Source organism: Molossus molossus, unplaced genomic scaffold (assembly GCF_014108415.1).
Source record: "Molossus molossus isolate mMolMol1 unplaced genomic scaffold, mMolMol1.p scaffold_m16_p_19, whole genome shotgun sequence".
NCBI classification, from domain to species: Eukaryota; Metazoa; Chordata; class Mammalia; order Chiroptera; family Molossidae; genus Molossus; species Molossus molossus.
Genome location: NW_023425354.1, coordinates 3,067,256 through 3,081,580, shown reverse-complemented (window position 1 = coordinate 3,081,580; position 14,325 = coordinate 3,067,256). Strand labels below are relative to the sequence as shown.

The window sequence follows — 14,325 nt, the reverse complement described above, 5'->3', positions numbered from 1 at the left end:
AAAAAAACAATTTAAATAAATAAAAGCCCAGGATAAGAGAGTCAGGGCCACATCCAGTGGGCAAGATGGCAGAGCAAACCATGTCCCGCTCTGATGAGTGAGAGGGTGGGTTGGCTGTGCGCCAGCATTTTGAAGAGAGGCACGTACACTTTCCGGGAAATCCTGCTTGTGGGTGTGCACCCCACTGGCATAATTGCATTCATGTGTGTCCGCCAGAAGGGTCAGCGGAAAGGCTCAGGGTTCTGAGTGCTTCACGTTCCAATGTGCAGCTGAGGAAACTGAGGCCCGGGGAGGCCAGGTCCCTTGCCCTGGAGGAGGAAGTGAAGGAGGACACTGCTGAGATCACCCGCTGTCTCCATGGCCCGGGCGCAGACTTCGGACTCGCTTTCCACATGAGCAGTGAGGTGATGTCCTTCAAAGGACGTGCTGACCTGGGGTCCTGGGCACTTTGCCCCAGTGATTTCCTGCTGGGCCCTTTGCACTTGGAACAGCACCTGGAGCATAGCGGGTGGGCAGTTCGCCCTGCTGAATGAATGAATGCGGGGGAAGTGTCCAGTGCACACAGGCTTTGCCAGCTCAAGCTAGCGGGAGTGCTGAGACCTGTGGGAGGTACACAAGGGCTTGAGAGCTGCTCTAAATAACAGAGAAACCTCAGCTTCGGCTGGCGTCTAGAAGGCCTGTAGGGAACGGTCTCCTGCTCGTAGTCAATGACCCCACCAGGAAAAGACTAACCCCGCCTCTCCAACAGGAAGGTGCAGAGACTTTACCATCTGGGCAGGAGGTTGGAACACTTTCTTGTCTTTTTGTTTTGTTTTATTTTTTTGTTAACCCTCACTCAAGGATATTTTTCCATTGATTTTTAGAGAGAGTAAAAGGGAGGAAGGGAGGGAAAGAGAGAGAAGTAACGACGTGAGAGAGATACATCGATTGGTTGCCTCCTGCATGACCCTGACTGGGTATATGCCCTCGACCAGGAATCAACCCTGAGACCCTTCAGGGCCAATGCTCTAACCACTGCGCCAAACTGGCCAGGGCAGGGTGGCAGATTTTCTTTTTGCCCAGCAACGAGCCCAGCCAATGGAAAATGCCGCAGCTCAGCCAATGAGAAGTCATGATCATCCTGACCTTTCCACTGAACTTACATTTTTCTTTTCCTAAGGATTTCCTGTCCTGTCTGCTTTTTTACAAAAGCCTCCCATTTTTTAAAAATGTTTTTGTTGATTTTTTAAAGACAGAGGAAGGGAGAGATAGAAACATCAATGTAGGAGAGAAACAACGATGTGAGAAACATTGATCAGCTGCCTCCTGCACCCCCTACTGGGGATCGAGCCCACAACAGGTCATGTGCCCTCTCAGTCCATGGGTCAATGCTGAGCCACACTGGCGGGCAGGGCTGATCTTTAAATGTTCTTAGTTGAATATTGTTTTGGCCCTGGCCGGTTTGGCTTAGCGGTTAGAGCGTCGGCCTGCGGTCCTGAGAGACCCGGGTTTGGTTCCCGCTAAGGGCGCGTACCTCGGTTGCAGTTTGTCCCCGGCCCTGGTCGGTTGTGCGGGTGGCAGCCACTCGATGTGTTCCTTTCGCATCGATGTTTCTCTCTCTCTCTCTCTCTGTTCCTCTCTCTCCCTCCCACTCTACCTGAACAAAAAATGGAAAAATGTCCTCCGGTGAGGATTAAAAAAAAAAAAAAGAAGAATTTTGTTTTGTAACAGCTCTGACACCTATGTGACCTCTATGGATGTCACTTGTGCTGCACAGACCTCGGTTTTCTCATCTGTAAAATGGCAAGTTGCAACACATAATGAAGTAACTCCATTCTGACCCTCAGTTACTGCACGTACATACCTTGGCGGTTTTTTGTAAACATGAGGGTCTTGAAAAACCCAGAGAAAACTATAAAGATAAGGGGGTTAATGATGGCCTTGGGAAACTCAGAGGAAACATGGAGAGAAAGAGATTAATGGTTGCCCTGACCTCTGTAACAGCTCCTTTCGCCCCTTCTGTATCAGTTCCCCCCCTTAGCGGTGCCAAAAGCGGCACCAAGAATGTAGGTTTTTTCCCTGTAGTTTGTGCCTTTAAAAGCAGACAACAAAGAAGGCTCAGGGCTGTGGATTTGGGGAGACTATCCCCCGTAGCCCGCCGGTGAATAAAGTGCTCCTTTACAATTTGGCTGTGCGTCTCTGATTATCTCGCTCACACGTTACACACACACACAAAACAGCGAAAAGGCTAATAGCACATATCTATGAGCTCCTAAAAATTGATAAGAAAAAGAGAAACAAATTAGTAGATAAATGTACCAAAAATACACAATGGCAAATTTTAAATATCTAGTGCTAGCAAGAAAACAGGCATGGCAGAGGGCAATGAGTCCTGCTGCAACTCTTTGGAGAATAATCTGGCGCTAGGTATTAAAATTTTAAACCCACATTAGACCTAGAAACCCACTTTTATTATTATTTTTCAAATGTTTTTATTGATCATTTTGGAGAGAAAGGGAGAGGGAGGGAGAGAAACATCCATGTGAAGAGAAACATCCATCAACTGCCTGCTGCCTGGAGCTCATTACACCCCCTACAGGGGATGAAGCCCCAACCCAGGCCTGGCCCTCACTGGGAATGGAACCTTCCACCTTGTAGGGCATGGTGATGCTCAACAAACTGAGCCACACCAGCCAGGGCTAGAAATCCACTTTTAGAAATCTAGCTCCTGGAAGCAAAAGTACCAGAACACAAGGATATGCATACAAAGCATTTACTGTATTATTTACAATAGGACAGAATTCGAAACCTAAGAGCCCGTGGATAGGGGAATGACTAAGTGTCTGGATGCTGTGGCCTAGTCGGAGATCCATCTACTGACCTGAAGGGATACTAATTGAGGGGGAATTCTGATGGAAAAGGGAGAACAAAGCTCAAGGATCCATTTCTGGACTTCCAAGAAGCCTCAGTGAAAAGACTTGATAAAAGACGAGTTCATAGCCCACTTGAGAGCGTGGAGGCTGAGCTGTGGATTCCATCTGACATCTTCCCCCTGGAGGATACGCGGGCTCCAGGTGGGGGTGCCTCCGCACACACTCCCACCAGCCTGCACCAGAGCAGGGGGAGCTGGTGCTACGGGGTTCCAGGAGTGGGGCGCCCACAAAAGCAACGAGAGTTTGCAAGCTGATAGGGCTTAATACGTATGTACTCGACAGGGGCGCCTCTTTAAACCCGTTACGAAGACTTCAGCCCATCTTCGGCTCCACTTCCCACAACTCGCCACTAAGCGTGGGAAGAGGGGAGCGCCGACCGAGGTCGCTGGGTGCACAGCGACGCGGAAGCCGAGCTACAGAGGGAGAACTACAACTCCCAGCACGCCCCGCGCATTCCCAGGAGGCCGCGGGGCCCGCTCCAGAGCGGGACGTTCCCGACATGCCTCGCGGCGGCCGCCAACCGCCCGATTTGAATCGCGGCACCGCTCGGGGCGCCGCTGGGATGGGTGCCCCGTCGTTGCCCGCGGCCTGGCAGCTCTACCTCAAGGACCACCGCATCTCTACGTTCAAGAACTGGCCCTTCCTGGAGGGCTGCGCCTGCACCCCGGAGCGGGTGAGACCGCGAGGGCCCCGGGTCCCAGGCCCGCCCCACCGGGCCCTGCCCCAGAGCCCCGACCCCGCTCCTTGGCGACCGCTCTCTGGGCTCCTGGGACCGGGGCGACGCCCCCCGCCGCGGGGCTCCGGACCCTCTCTGGGCTCCCGGGGCCGGGGCGACCCCCCTCCCACCCCAGGGCTCCGGCCCCTCTGGGCTCCCGGGACCGGGGCGACCCCCCTCCCACCCCAGGGCTCCGGCCCCTCTCTGGGCTCCCGGGACCGGGGCGACCCCCCCCCCCCGCCGCGGGGCTCCGGACCCTCTCTGGGCTCCCGGGGCCGGGGCGACCCCCCTCCCACCCCAGGGCTCCGGCCCCTCTCTGGGCTCCCGGAGCCGGGGCGACCCCCCCCCCCCCCGCCGCGGGGCTCCGGACCCTCTCTGGGCTCCCGGGACCGGGGCTCCGGCCCCTCTCTGGGCTCCCGGCCCCGACGCGCCCTGCCGGGGACTGAGCCGGGCTCTCCCTTGCAGATGGCCGCGGCCGGCTTCATCCACTGCCCCACTGAGAACGAGCCGGACTTGGCCCAGTGTTTCTTCTGCTTCAAGGAGCTGGAAGGCTGGGAGCCAGATGACGACCCCATGTGAGTACCCCAGGCCTTCTGGCGCCCCTGCTGCGTCTGGACCTCACGTTTTAAGCTGCGCTGGGAGAACTATTTCAGTCTTGGAGACACTTCGTGAAGGGACCGCAGTTTCCACCCTCATTGCGCGCCCTAAACGGCTGTTGGGAAAGGATGACCCTCTGCGTGCGGCGCCTGGGTGGTGCTCTCAGCCCAGTCCACCAGCTTTAGCTAAATGCCCCTCCGGGCCTGCTGGAGGGGCCGTTCTCCTAGGGACTCGCTGCCTTTCAGGTTGGACAGAGTATAGGAGCAGATCCTGTTGTGACCAGGGGTGTCCAGGTGCTTTTCCCGTTTTTGAGTCGTAGATCTAAAACCTTACTGAGCTATAATTCACACACCACAAAACGCTCTTTTCAAGTGGTTCACTTCACTGTTGTTCTGGAGTTTGCTCTGTAAGGGACACGTTTCTGCATGTGTTCAGGGAGACCAGAGGGGCTGGCTCTGCCCTGCCAGGCCACGTTCTGTTCGCCCCTTCTTCCCCGTCAGAACCCACGCTTTCCACGGCTTTGCCTGTTTTCCGTAGAGAATCAACCAGGTTGTTTCTCTTCTTGGCCAGGAAATGCGTTTGCTCTCATGAGCCGGTATGGCTGAATGGCATGGTGAGCAGGCCGGTGGTCACTGGGGAAATGCCAGCCGTGTGTCTTGGAGTGGTTTCTCAGTGCTGTGGTGTTTTCAGCTTCCAGCTGCTGCTGGCTGGCCCTCTGGATTTTGTGCGGCTGTGTTCATTCCAGTGCTGTTCTGGGTCAGTCTGGGCTCCGCGGGGCTCACTCCCTGTGCAGACAAGGATGGTGCGAGGCAGAGGACTTCCCTGGGGAAGCCTGGCCCGTGCTGCCCTGTTCCAAGCCAGTAGATTATGTAACAGTCCAGTGAAATGACATTGCTTCAAAAGTTACTCGAGGATTTTCGAGGGATCTGATGTGTGATAGCTCTGGACTTAGAACGTGTAACACTTTTCCTACTGACGGCTGAAGGATTCTGGGTAAAATACACCAGCACAAGGATGTGGGGGCGGGGTCCACAGAGAGAAGGTGCTGAGATGAGCTGTGGGCCGTGGCCTGGGGCCGAGCACTGGTTCCATCTAGTTCGGACGGACGGCACTTGGCTCTGGCAGCCGAGCAGGGTGCCTGGGAGACGGCGCAGTGGGCGGCGGTAAAGGGGCTGTGATGATGGGCTATTGTTGCCTTTCTCCCTCTACCGACTCCTCAGTTGACATGCTCCTGTGTTGATTTTTCTAGAGAGGAACATAAAAAGCATTCATCTGGTTGTGCTTTCCTTTCTGTCAAGAAGGAATTTGAAGAATTAACCCTCGGTGAATTTTTGAAACTGGACAAAGAAAGAGCCAAGAACAAAATTGTATGTATGATGGGGAGTAGGAGCCGGGAGCCGTCCCTGCTTGGCGTCTTAGTACTGAGCTCTAGCCCCTCCCAAATGCTGGGGGCACGGTTTTCCTCCAGCAGCACTTTTTAAGACCCTTGGGTGTGTATGTGAGGAGATGGAAGGACGGGGAGCATCTGCCCTGGAGTGTGGTCTTGGGGTTGTGCAGTCAGAGAAATCTGTGCCCTCAGAAAAGGTGTGTTCAGCGTAGTGAGGTTCCCTCTGCTGGTGGGACGGACGATGGAGGTGGGAGGTCATTCATAAAGTGGGTTTCGTGTTAGTGGTGGGAACATAGAGTGGGGGACACATAGTCGAGTGTGTATCAAGGAAGGGGCATTACGTGTACTGGAGAAAGGCGCTGGTCCAACTGGACCTTGAAGGGATTTCTGCAGGTGAACTTGTATTCTTGACTCTTGGAAGTGCAGACTGGGTAACTGGGAGATTATGAGTGAAGCTGAGAGTCCCCAAAGAGGAGGCTTCGAGCAGTCCGGCCTGCAGAGAGAACCAGGACTTCCAATTAAATCTGAATTTCAGTTACGCAAGGATTAATTTTTTTAGTATCTCACATTTTGTGTGAGTAAACACTAAAAAATTACTAGTTTATATGAAGATGACATTTAACTGTGCATCCATCCTGACTTTTTTTGATTGTTGTTAATCCTCAGCAGAGGATATTTTTTCCATTGATTTTTGAAGACAGTGGTCACGAACCAGTGACCCCTTGGTCCACAGGCTGATGCTCTAACCACTGAGCACTGGCCAGGGCCATCAGCGTTTTATCAAAAGAACAAGATGAAATAATGGTTGTGATGCACAAATACTGATACAAGGAGCGGATGCTTGTGATGCTGTGCATTTCTGAGACCCCAGAAGTAAATGAGCTGCTGCTGCTGGTGGGTGTGATGGGGTCACTTTGAGGTCAGCCTGTGGCCTGATTCCTGCTGCTGCATCGCTGCCTCCGTCTTCTGGGGAAAAGTAAGTTAGAACCAACGTGCAAACACGCCAGCTCAGGGAGCGCACTGCGCGTGGAGCAAGCACGGAGCCTGGCCTGTGCATGAGCCTCCTCACGCCCGGTGCGTGAGGCGGCCGTGACCACAGCGCGTGGAGCAAGCAGGGAGCCTGGCCTGTGCACGAGCCTCCTCGCGCCGGTGCGTGAGGCGGCCGTGCCCACAGCGGGCGGCGCTGCGAGCCGGCGGGCTCCGGTTTGCTCAGCGAGCTTCGCTGGTTTTCACTGCGCCTTTCTTGTTTTCCCTTGAACCCCGTTATTAGAAAACGTGTAAAATGCAGTTGTTGACCGCCGTGCTGTGGTGGCACCTAGATTACAGCTGTATACGTAGGATCTTGTTAGCCTCTGTGCTGGGAGCTCCACCAGCTGCACCGTTGTTGGCTGCTGCTTCCTCTTGTTCTGTCACTGTGTTATTTTAAATTAAACTTTAATTTAATTTTATTATTTTTAATCCTTACCTACGTATTTCAGAGAGAGAGGAAAGGAGAGGGAGAGAGAGAAACATCAGTTGATTGCCTCCCGAATGTGCCCTGACCGGGGATCAAACCAGGACCTTTTGGTGCATAGCACAACGGTCAGACCAACTGAGCCACACAGGCCAGGGGAAAATTAAGTGTTCTTTTAATTTTAAAATAAGTAAGTCTTTTACACAGGGCAAAATTTAAGATACAAAAAAAGTATTGCTGGCTGGGCGGCTCAGTTTGTTGGAGTGTCGTCCTCTACACCAAAAGGTGAGGTTCAGTTCCTGGGCAGGGCACATGCTCAGGTTCCCAGTTCAATCCCCAGTCAGGGTGTGTGCGGGAGGCAGCCAACAGATGTTTCTCTCTACATTCAATTTTTAAAGTACATGTTGACAGTAATTTTGAAATGTTAGCCTTTATCATTTTTCTTACTATAAAACATTGAACCCAATAGAGTTCTTGTTTTTTAGTGTGACAGACATCAGGGAGAATAGAAATCAGGGTAGGGAAGGGTCCTGGGTTCACTAATGTGATTGTCGTTTGTTCCCTGGAGGGAGCACTTCGCGGGGGCAAGGCTGGGAGCTAGGTCTGGGGTGGCTGGAGGGAAGGTGCCTGTGTTCAGGAGAACGCCAGCGCTCCACAGGGTCTCCACCCGGGGGGGAGGGGGCTCCAGCCTTTCCCTGCAGGAGCTTCAGACACAGGCCAGGTGGTGAGGGCAGGGCTCTGCCCGACGCGCTGGGAGCCCTGAGCTGGGAGCTGCCCCGGACCTCGGTCTCTCTGATCTGACCACCAGGGTGTGCTTTGGGAGCTGCTCCTTCCGTTTCATGCGTCTGTTCTTTATTCCCAGGCGAAGGAAGCCAGCAGTAAGCAGAAAGAATTCGAAGAGACGGCAAAGAAAGTCCGCTATGCCATTGAGCAGCTGGCAGCCACGGAGTGATGCCTTCCACCACACTCCCTGTCCCCAGTGTCACCACTGCTCTGTGGGGCCCGTGACAGTGCCTTAGGAAAGGAACAACATTTTGAAATGAGCATATTTAAACTATTTTTATTTCCTCTTGAAAGTAGTGCCACGACTACTTCCGTCTTGCACCTGGTGTTGCTGCGTATAGTGACTAATTCTTTTTTCTTTGGTTGTTTTTGCTTTATTGACCCTGGGCTTGCCAGGGTGGGAAGGTGAGACGTTTGGTCACGTGGGCAGAGCCCTTCCACCATGTAGTGTCTGGGCTTCATGCTGACTGGCTGGCGAGCCTGAGATCTGATGGGAATGTGATCACAGGGCCACTGCTGCTGAACAAATAGAGAATCCAGGTGCCAGTTTCCATGTTGTTGTGTAACCTGTGTGTATGGTGTGCATGTCGCGTGTTCCCAGTATCTGCATGCTGTCTCACTTGGACAAGTCCTGCTCCATCCACCTGCAGCCTCCGGCTGTGCTGTGTGACTGAAGGGGTTTCCTTTCCTGCTTTGTCATTTTGTAATCTTCAAGGCTGCAGAGGGACAACGGGGGCATTGAGCCCCAGGCCGCCTCGGGACTGTGGGTGGAGCCTCTCCAGGGACAGGCCCTAGTGGCTGGGAGGGACGGAGGACTGACGTCTTGACTCAAGCTGGCCGCTTGCTTTGAGGTCACTTGAAGGTTTTTTCCCTCCAGTGGCACACAGCACGGTGACAACATTTCTCCAGAACAGACAAGGTCCTTAATGCCACACAGGCATTTGCAGGCCCAGCTCAGTGCTTCATCCGCTCACGGTTGGAAGAGTGCAGAGTGGAGTCCTCTGGGGTTGCGCTCTGGACAGACTCGTGCGCGGGCAGGCGGGCGGGCGGGGCTGGGAGGGAAGCCCGTGCAGGGAGCTCCTGGTCTTAGTTACAGGATTCTGCAAACAGCTATTTCCTGGGAACGATGTGGGTTAGGCGGCTGATAATGCACCTGTTTTTCTAATACAGATCTTCCTAAAGTAGGACATGGAATAAATTAATTAAAAAATTGTATTGGTAAACCTTTTGGGAAAACTTTCTCTTGTTTGCAATCTACAAGATCATGAATTCAGTGATATGTGAGTTTCAGCCCTGGCATGGACCAAGCGAAGGGTTTGTGCAGTTGTAGTGAGAAGGGGTCAGGGCAGCCCACGCGGGGCCCCGCGGTGTTCACCTTGTGGGCTTGGGCCCAGCCCTTGTTGAACCTGAGTAGCAGCCACATCATCTCTCACGGATCATAAAACCTGTGCTGCCTCAGTTGGCTTTTCTATTGTAGATGCAGGATTCTTCTATGGTGATGGGGCTAAGGCGAGTCCTCAGCCCCTCCTAATGTTCTGCAACATCATTTGAGTTATTTCACACATCTGCACAAACAAGGATCTCCCGTGAGCACACAGCCATCCTAAGCAACTGGGGAAACTGGTGTGAACTTGAGGGCAGAGAGAAGGAAAGGAGCAGGAAACAGGGTCTGGCAGAAGCTGCCATTTATGAAACTGCTGCCCAATTAGACAGCCTGCTGAGCCGCAGGGCACACGCTGGTTGCTCCCTCCCCAGAACAAAGCAGTGGCCTGAATCCTTTTTAAACGACTTGGCTCACAGTCGTGGGGACTTGGTGGGCTGCTACGGGTGGTCTGTCAGCCCCCTTGGCGCGGTCTCCTTGCTGCGACACCCCCTCTCCTCAGCTCCGCTCCAGCGCCCCGCTGGCCTCCGCGTGCCAGCTCACACGGGTGCGGCCTGATGCCAAGATGACAGATTGGCTTCACCCTTGATGAAGTTAAGCTGCGGGGTGGATTGTTACTTTCCTATTGGGAACCTCTGGAGATCATCTTGGTTGCTTCTGAAAAATAAAAACCATTTCATTTTAAACATGGCTGCGGACCTTGCTGGGCTTTTTAAACGTTGCCAGCTTTTCATGGTGGTTTCTTAGCTGCCAACTGATTTTCCTGCCCAAACAGATGCAGGGGTGGGACGCATCCTGGCAGCCACAGCAGCCTCGGGCTCCTGTACCGGGGCCACCAGCGCCCGACCATTCATCTGTGTCTTCTGGGCTCATCCGTGTACGAGCCAGCACCTCCGCTTGTCTCCTGCCACAGCTCGGGCAGGGGGCAGAGAAACGTCCCCCTGACTCCGAGAAGGCTGCGGGTGTCGGGAGGAGCATCCCGCCGCTCGACCACGCCGCCAGCCTGCGTGGCTTCCTCAGTGACGTTCTGTCCTCGGTCCCTGTGCTCGGCGGGTGGTGACAGTTCTCCGCCTTTGGCTGTGCTGCACCTTTCACACCTGCTCTTTCAGAAGCACTTTCCAAACACCGGACTTGGCCCTGGCCTGTAACGACTGCCATTGCTGGAGCCTAAGACATCTGCTCATCGGCCGCAGGCCCTGGCTGAGGGCAGTGCCTCCACTCCTTCCACCTGTTCCTGTCTCAGGTGCTCCGAGGTGGGTGGGAGGGGGAGAGGGCTGCGAGTGGGCGGCTCACAGGCCCCGAGAGCCCTGTAGGCCGGCCTCGGGCATCCAGACCATCCTGTGCCCCGTGGTGTGGGGAAGCCAGCCGGACTGGCAGCGCCTGCAAGTGGGCACCCCCTTGGGATGTGGACACTCTTCAGGCTGAAATCACTTTAAAAATCACTCACAATTGCAGTGAAGTCTTACGTGACCTTATCTGGTGCAGAAACAGACTTGTAGAGCTGAAATAGCTTGTCTACCTTCACATGACTAGTAAGTATGAGGGCTGGGATTTGAACCCAGGCGCTGACCCAAGCTGGGGTTGACCTGGGCCGGCCGCCTGACTGGAGACAAGGCCACCTTTGACCATCCCCTCCAGCTTTGCTGGGAAGGCCCCGGCCGTCTGGAACTGGCTTGCATTACCCTGCAACGCAACGTGTCAACTTTCTAGTTGGAAAGACGAAGCTGTGACGAGTCTGGGGGCGGGTCCCCATGTACCCTTCTCCCGGTTTCTCCAGTTGCAGCTGTGGTCCAGTCTGCACTCCCCTCGGCAGGTCTGGTCTGAGCCACAGCTGCCACCAGGAAGGACCGTTGGGCTCCGCCGGGCCCCGCCGGGAGCATTTGAGCCCCATTTGCAGCTGTCTGCGGTCGAACTGGGGCCGTGGCTTCTGTGGTCTCCCCCTGACCCCGGGGAGTTGACATTTTTCCATTCACTCACTCAGATCCTTGCTTGAACACCACTGTGTGCACCCGCTGAGCGCTGGTCACTGCGTCTAGCAGCTGAGGCCCACGGGCTGTCCTGCAGCCAGCTCACAGCCTGCCTGGCTCTCTGGCGGGGAGAGGAAGGCCAACATCAGCCATGTGAGTGTGGCGCGTGGCTGCAGGAGTTCCAAGGCACTGGGACTCGGCCCTGGGTGGCGGAGGAACTGAGTGTCCGTCCAGGATGGAGAAAGAGGCTCCAGATGGACGAGGAAGGAGAGGTGCGCGGGGCCCAGGGGGCGGCGTGTACGTTCCAGGGGGCAGGGGCGAACTCGGAGGCAGGGGAGCCTGTTCCCCTGTTGGCAAAGCCCTGTCAGAGATCGCCAGGCTCCCTGGACAGAGGCAGGCCGAGTCCAAGGGGCCGTGAGGAGCCCTTCCCTGACCTGAGTTGTTGGGGGAGACCCGGGAGCCCCCATGTGGAAAGCACATGCTCCCACCCACGACCGCAACCTTGGGGACCCTGGAGAACCGTTGCTTTTGACTTGAGCAGTGTCTCGAGTCCACTGGGCCCAGCTTCCCCACTCACCTGCGTGGATGAGGCGGCTGTGGTGGGGACACGTGTGTCCTGCGGGAGGCTGTCTGCCGGACGCTGTGAGAGTAGTTGCGGTGCAGCTGAGGCTGAGGGGCTCTGACCGTGACCTCGCCGCCTGCTTGGGGCAGCACCCGTCACATGTGCCGTGTGTATGTTCCTCGTGCCCTCAGCTGGAGCAGGAGGCCGGCTGCCCCAGGCCCGCGGGGTCAGGCACCCTGGGCTCCCAGCCCTGTCCAGTGGGCGGATGTAGGTGTAAAGAGAGGCTGTGCGCAGTCCTGGTTTCTGTCACTTGAAATTGGAATTTCTTCCTTCAGAAGGTCACTCTGGCCCCTGATTTCGGCAGGAGTGGGCAGCTGCTGGCTTTGAAGTGGCCCCGCTGGCCTGGGGAGGGGCACGGTGCCTATCAGGTGGCCCACGGAGGGCTCTCGTGGGCTCCCAGTGCACGAAAGGGGGTGGATAATGAATGGGTCACTAACGCAGCACCTTTTCAGAACTGGGCGAGGGTGTAATTGGGTCCATCTCAAGGGAAATAGATAGGCAACTTCATCAAGGTCCCCCCGAGGCCTGGCGCCTGCAGTCTCTTGGACAGTCCAGTCTGCAGTCCCGGCTGCTGCCAGGGCCGGAAGCGGATGGGTGCAGCTGCGCACTGGCCACCCCGCAGCACGTGGAGAGACGTGCGGGCCCCGCTGCAGGGCCGGAAGCGAATGGGTGCGGCTGCGCACTGGCCACCGCCGCAGCACGTGGGGAGACGTGCGGGCCCGGCTGCCAGGGCCGGAAGCGGATGGGTGCGGCTGCGCACTGGCCACCGCCGCAGCCCGTGGGGAGACGTGCGGGCCCCGCTGCCAGGGCCGGAAGCGGATGGGTGCGGCTGCGCACTGGCCACCGCCGCAGCACGTGGGGAGACGTGCGGGCCCGGCTGCCAGGGCCGGAAGCGGATGGGTGCGGCTGCGCACTGGCCACCGCCGCAGCACGAGGGGAGACGTGCCGGCCCGCTGCCAGGGCCGGAAGCGGATGGGTGCGGCTGCGCACTGGCCACCGCCGCAGCACGAGGGGAGACGTGCAGGCCCGCTGCCAGGGCCGGAAGCGGATGGGTGCGGCTGCGCACTGGCCACCGCCGCAGCACGAGGGGAGACGTGCAGGCCCGCTGCCAGGGCCGGAAGCGGATGGGTGCGGCTGCGCACTGGCCACCGCCGCAGCACGAGGGGAGACGTGCAGGCCCGCTGCCAGGGCCGGAAGCGGATGGGTGCGGCTGCGCACTGGCCACCGCCGCAGCACGAGGGGAGACGTGCAGGCCCGCTGCCAGGGCTGGAAGCGGATGGGTGCGGCTGCGCACTGGCCACCCCGCAGCACGAGGGGAGACGTGCAGGCCCGGCTGCCTGGGCCGGAAGCGGATGGGTGCGGCTGCGCACTGGCCACCCCGCAGCACGAGGGGAGACGTGCAGGCCCGGTGGTGCAAACAGCGCTCCTCGCTCGCCCGACAGCCGAGTTTGTCTGTCTAAGCTCTGTGGGGGTGCAGCAAAGGCTGAGAGATGGGGGCCCCTGGAGCAAGTCCCCCAAAGGGGTTCTCCCTGAACTGTCTCTGGACTTGTACCTTAAACATAGTAAAGGAGGTTGTTTTGACCCAACAAAAGCCGTGATGACCCTGGTCACACTGTGGCATCGTGGAGCAACTGTCCGGGCTCTTTTTCGCCCCCCCCCCCGCCCCCCATCAGGGCCCATGGCAGTTATCCGGCAGGAGCCCTGCCCCCACCCCACCTCAACCCTCCCAACCCCTCCCAGCCCCTCCCAGTCCTGCTTTTACATTTTTAATATTTTTTTATTGATTTTTAGAGAGAGAAGAAGGGAGGGGGAGATAGAAACATCGATGAGCGAGAACATCAATCAGCTGCCTTGACTGGGAATCGAACCCGTGACCTCTCAGGCTGGGACCACGCTCAACCACTGAGCCACAGGGCCGGGCCCAGTTCTGATTTCATAGATGTTCTTCCCTGTCTGCCTGCGAGTCCTTTCCCCTTCCAGGCCCAGTGCCCTGAGCGAGAAGGGCCCTTGGCTGCCACCCGCCTCCACTGCCACAGCCGGGACCCCCAGCCCAGCCTGTGCGGGAAGAGGGACAGCCCGCCAGGACCTCAGCCCTTCCTGCCGCTGTCTGAGTGTGGTATGACACGCTGTTTCAGTAGTTCTGCCACAGTGGTCCTCGCTGACTGTTGCTAGATCCCTCACACTGAAATGAGACCTGGGGTGGCTCCAAGTCAGGGGCCTCTGGCCTGTCACCCCATCCACAGCGAGGGACGGTCCAGGGACCAGATGGGCCTTCCCTCCACTCAGGGCTGAACCCAGACAGCCCGTCTGACTGCCCGCCTTGGCCCTCCCTTGCGGGTCCCAGGCAGCTCCTCCCTCCGCCTCCCACCCCGAGCGCCTGCCGCGCCCCAGGAGCTACCTGCTCGCTTGCTGAGAGCCAGGGACGCAGAGGCTGGCCTTGCCCATGTGCGTGTGCAAGTAGGAGCCCAGCAAGGCCCTTCTGCAGCCCTGTGCCAGGCAGCCTCTGCC

General features: G+C 57.0%; 1 protein-coding gene across 1 annotated transcript; it reads left to right on the top strand.

The window, feature by feature from the left end:
* Positions 1 to 3,434: 3,434 nt before the first annotated feature.
* Positions 3,435 to 8,874, top strand: BIRC5 (baculoviral IAP repeat containing 5). The gene is made up of 4 exons (XM_036268476.1): positions 3,435 to 3,585; positions 4,093 to 4,202; positions 5,474 to 5,591; positions 7,927 to 8,874. The coding sequence occupies exons 1-4, from the start codon at positions 3,475 to 3,477 to the stop codon at positions 8,014 to 8,016; spliced, it is 429 nt and encodes a 142-aa protein (XP_036124369.1). The 5' UTR covers positions 3,435 to 3,474; the 3' UTR covers positions 8,017 to 8,874.
* The last annotated feature ends 5,451 nt before the right edge of the window (positions 8,875 to 14,325 follow it).

Coding starts and splice junctions, on each gene's coding strand:
- BIRC5 (XM_036268476.1), top strand. CDS start 3,475: ATGGGTGCCCCGTCGTTGCCCGCGGCCTGGCAGCTCTACCTCAAGGAC. Junction 3,586..4,092: donor GCGCCTGCACCCCGGAGCGG/GTGAGACCGCGA, acceptor TCTCCCTTGCAG/ATGGCCGCGGCCGGCTTCAT. Junction 5,592..7,926: donor AAAGAGCCAAGAACAAAATT/GTATGTATGATG, acceptor CTTTATTCCCAG/GCGAAGGAAGCCAGCAGTAA.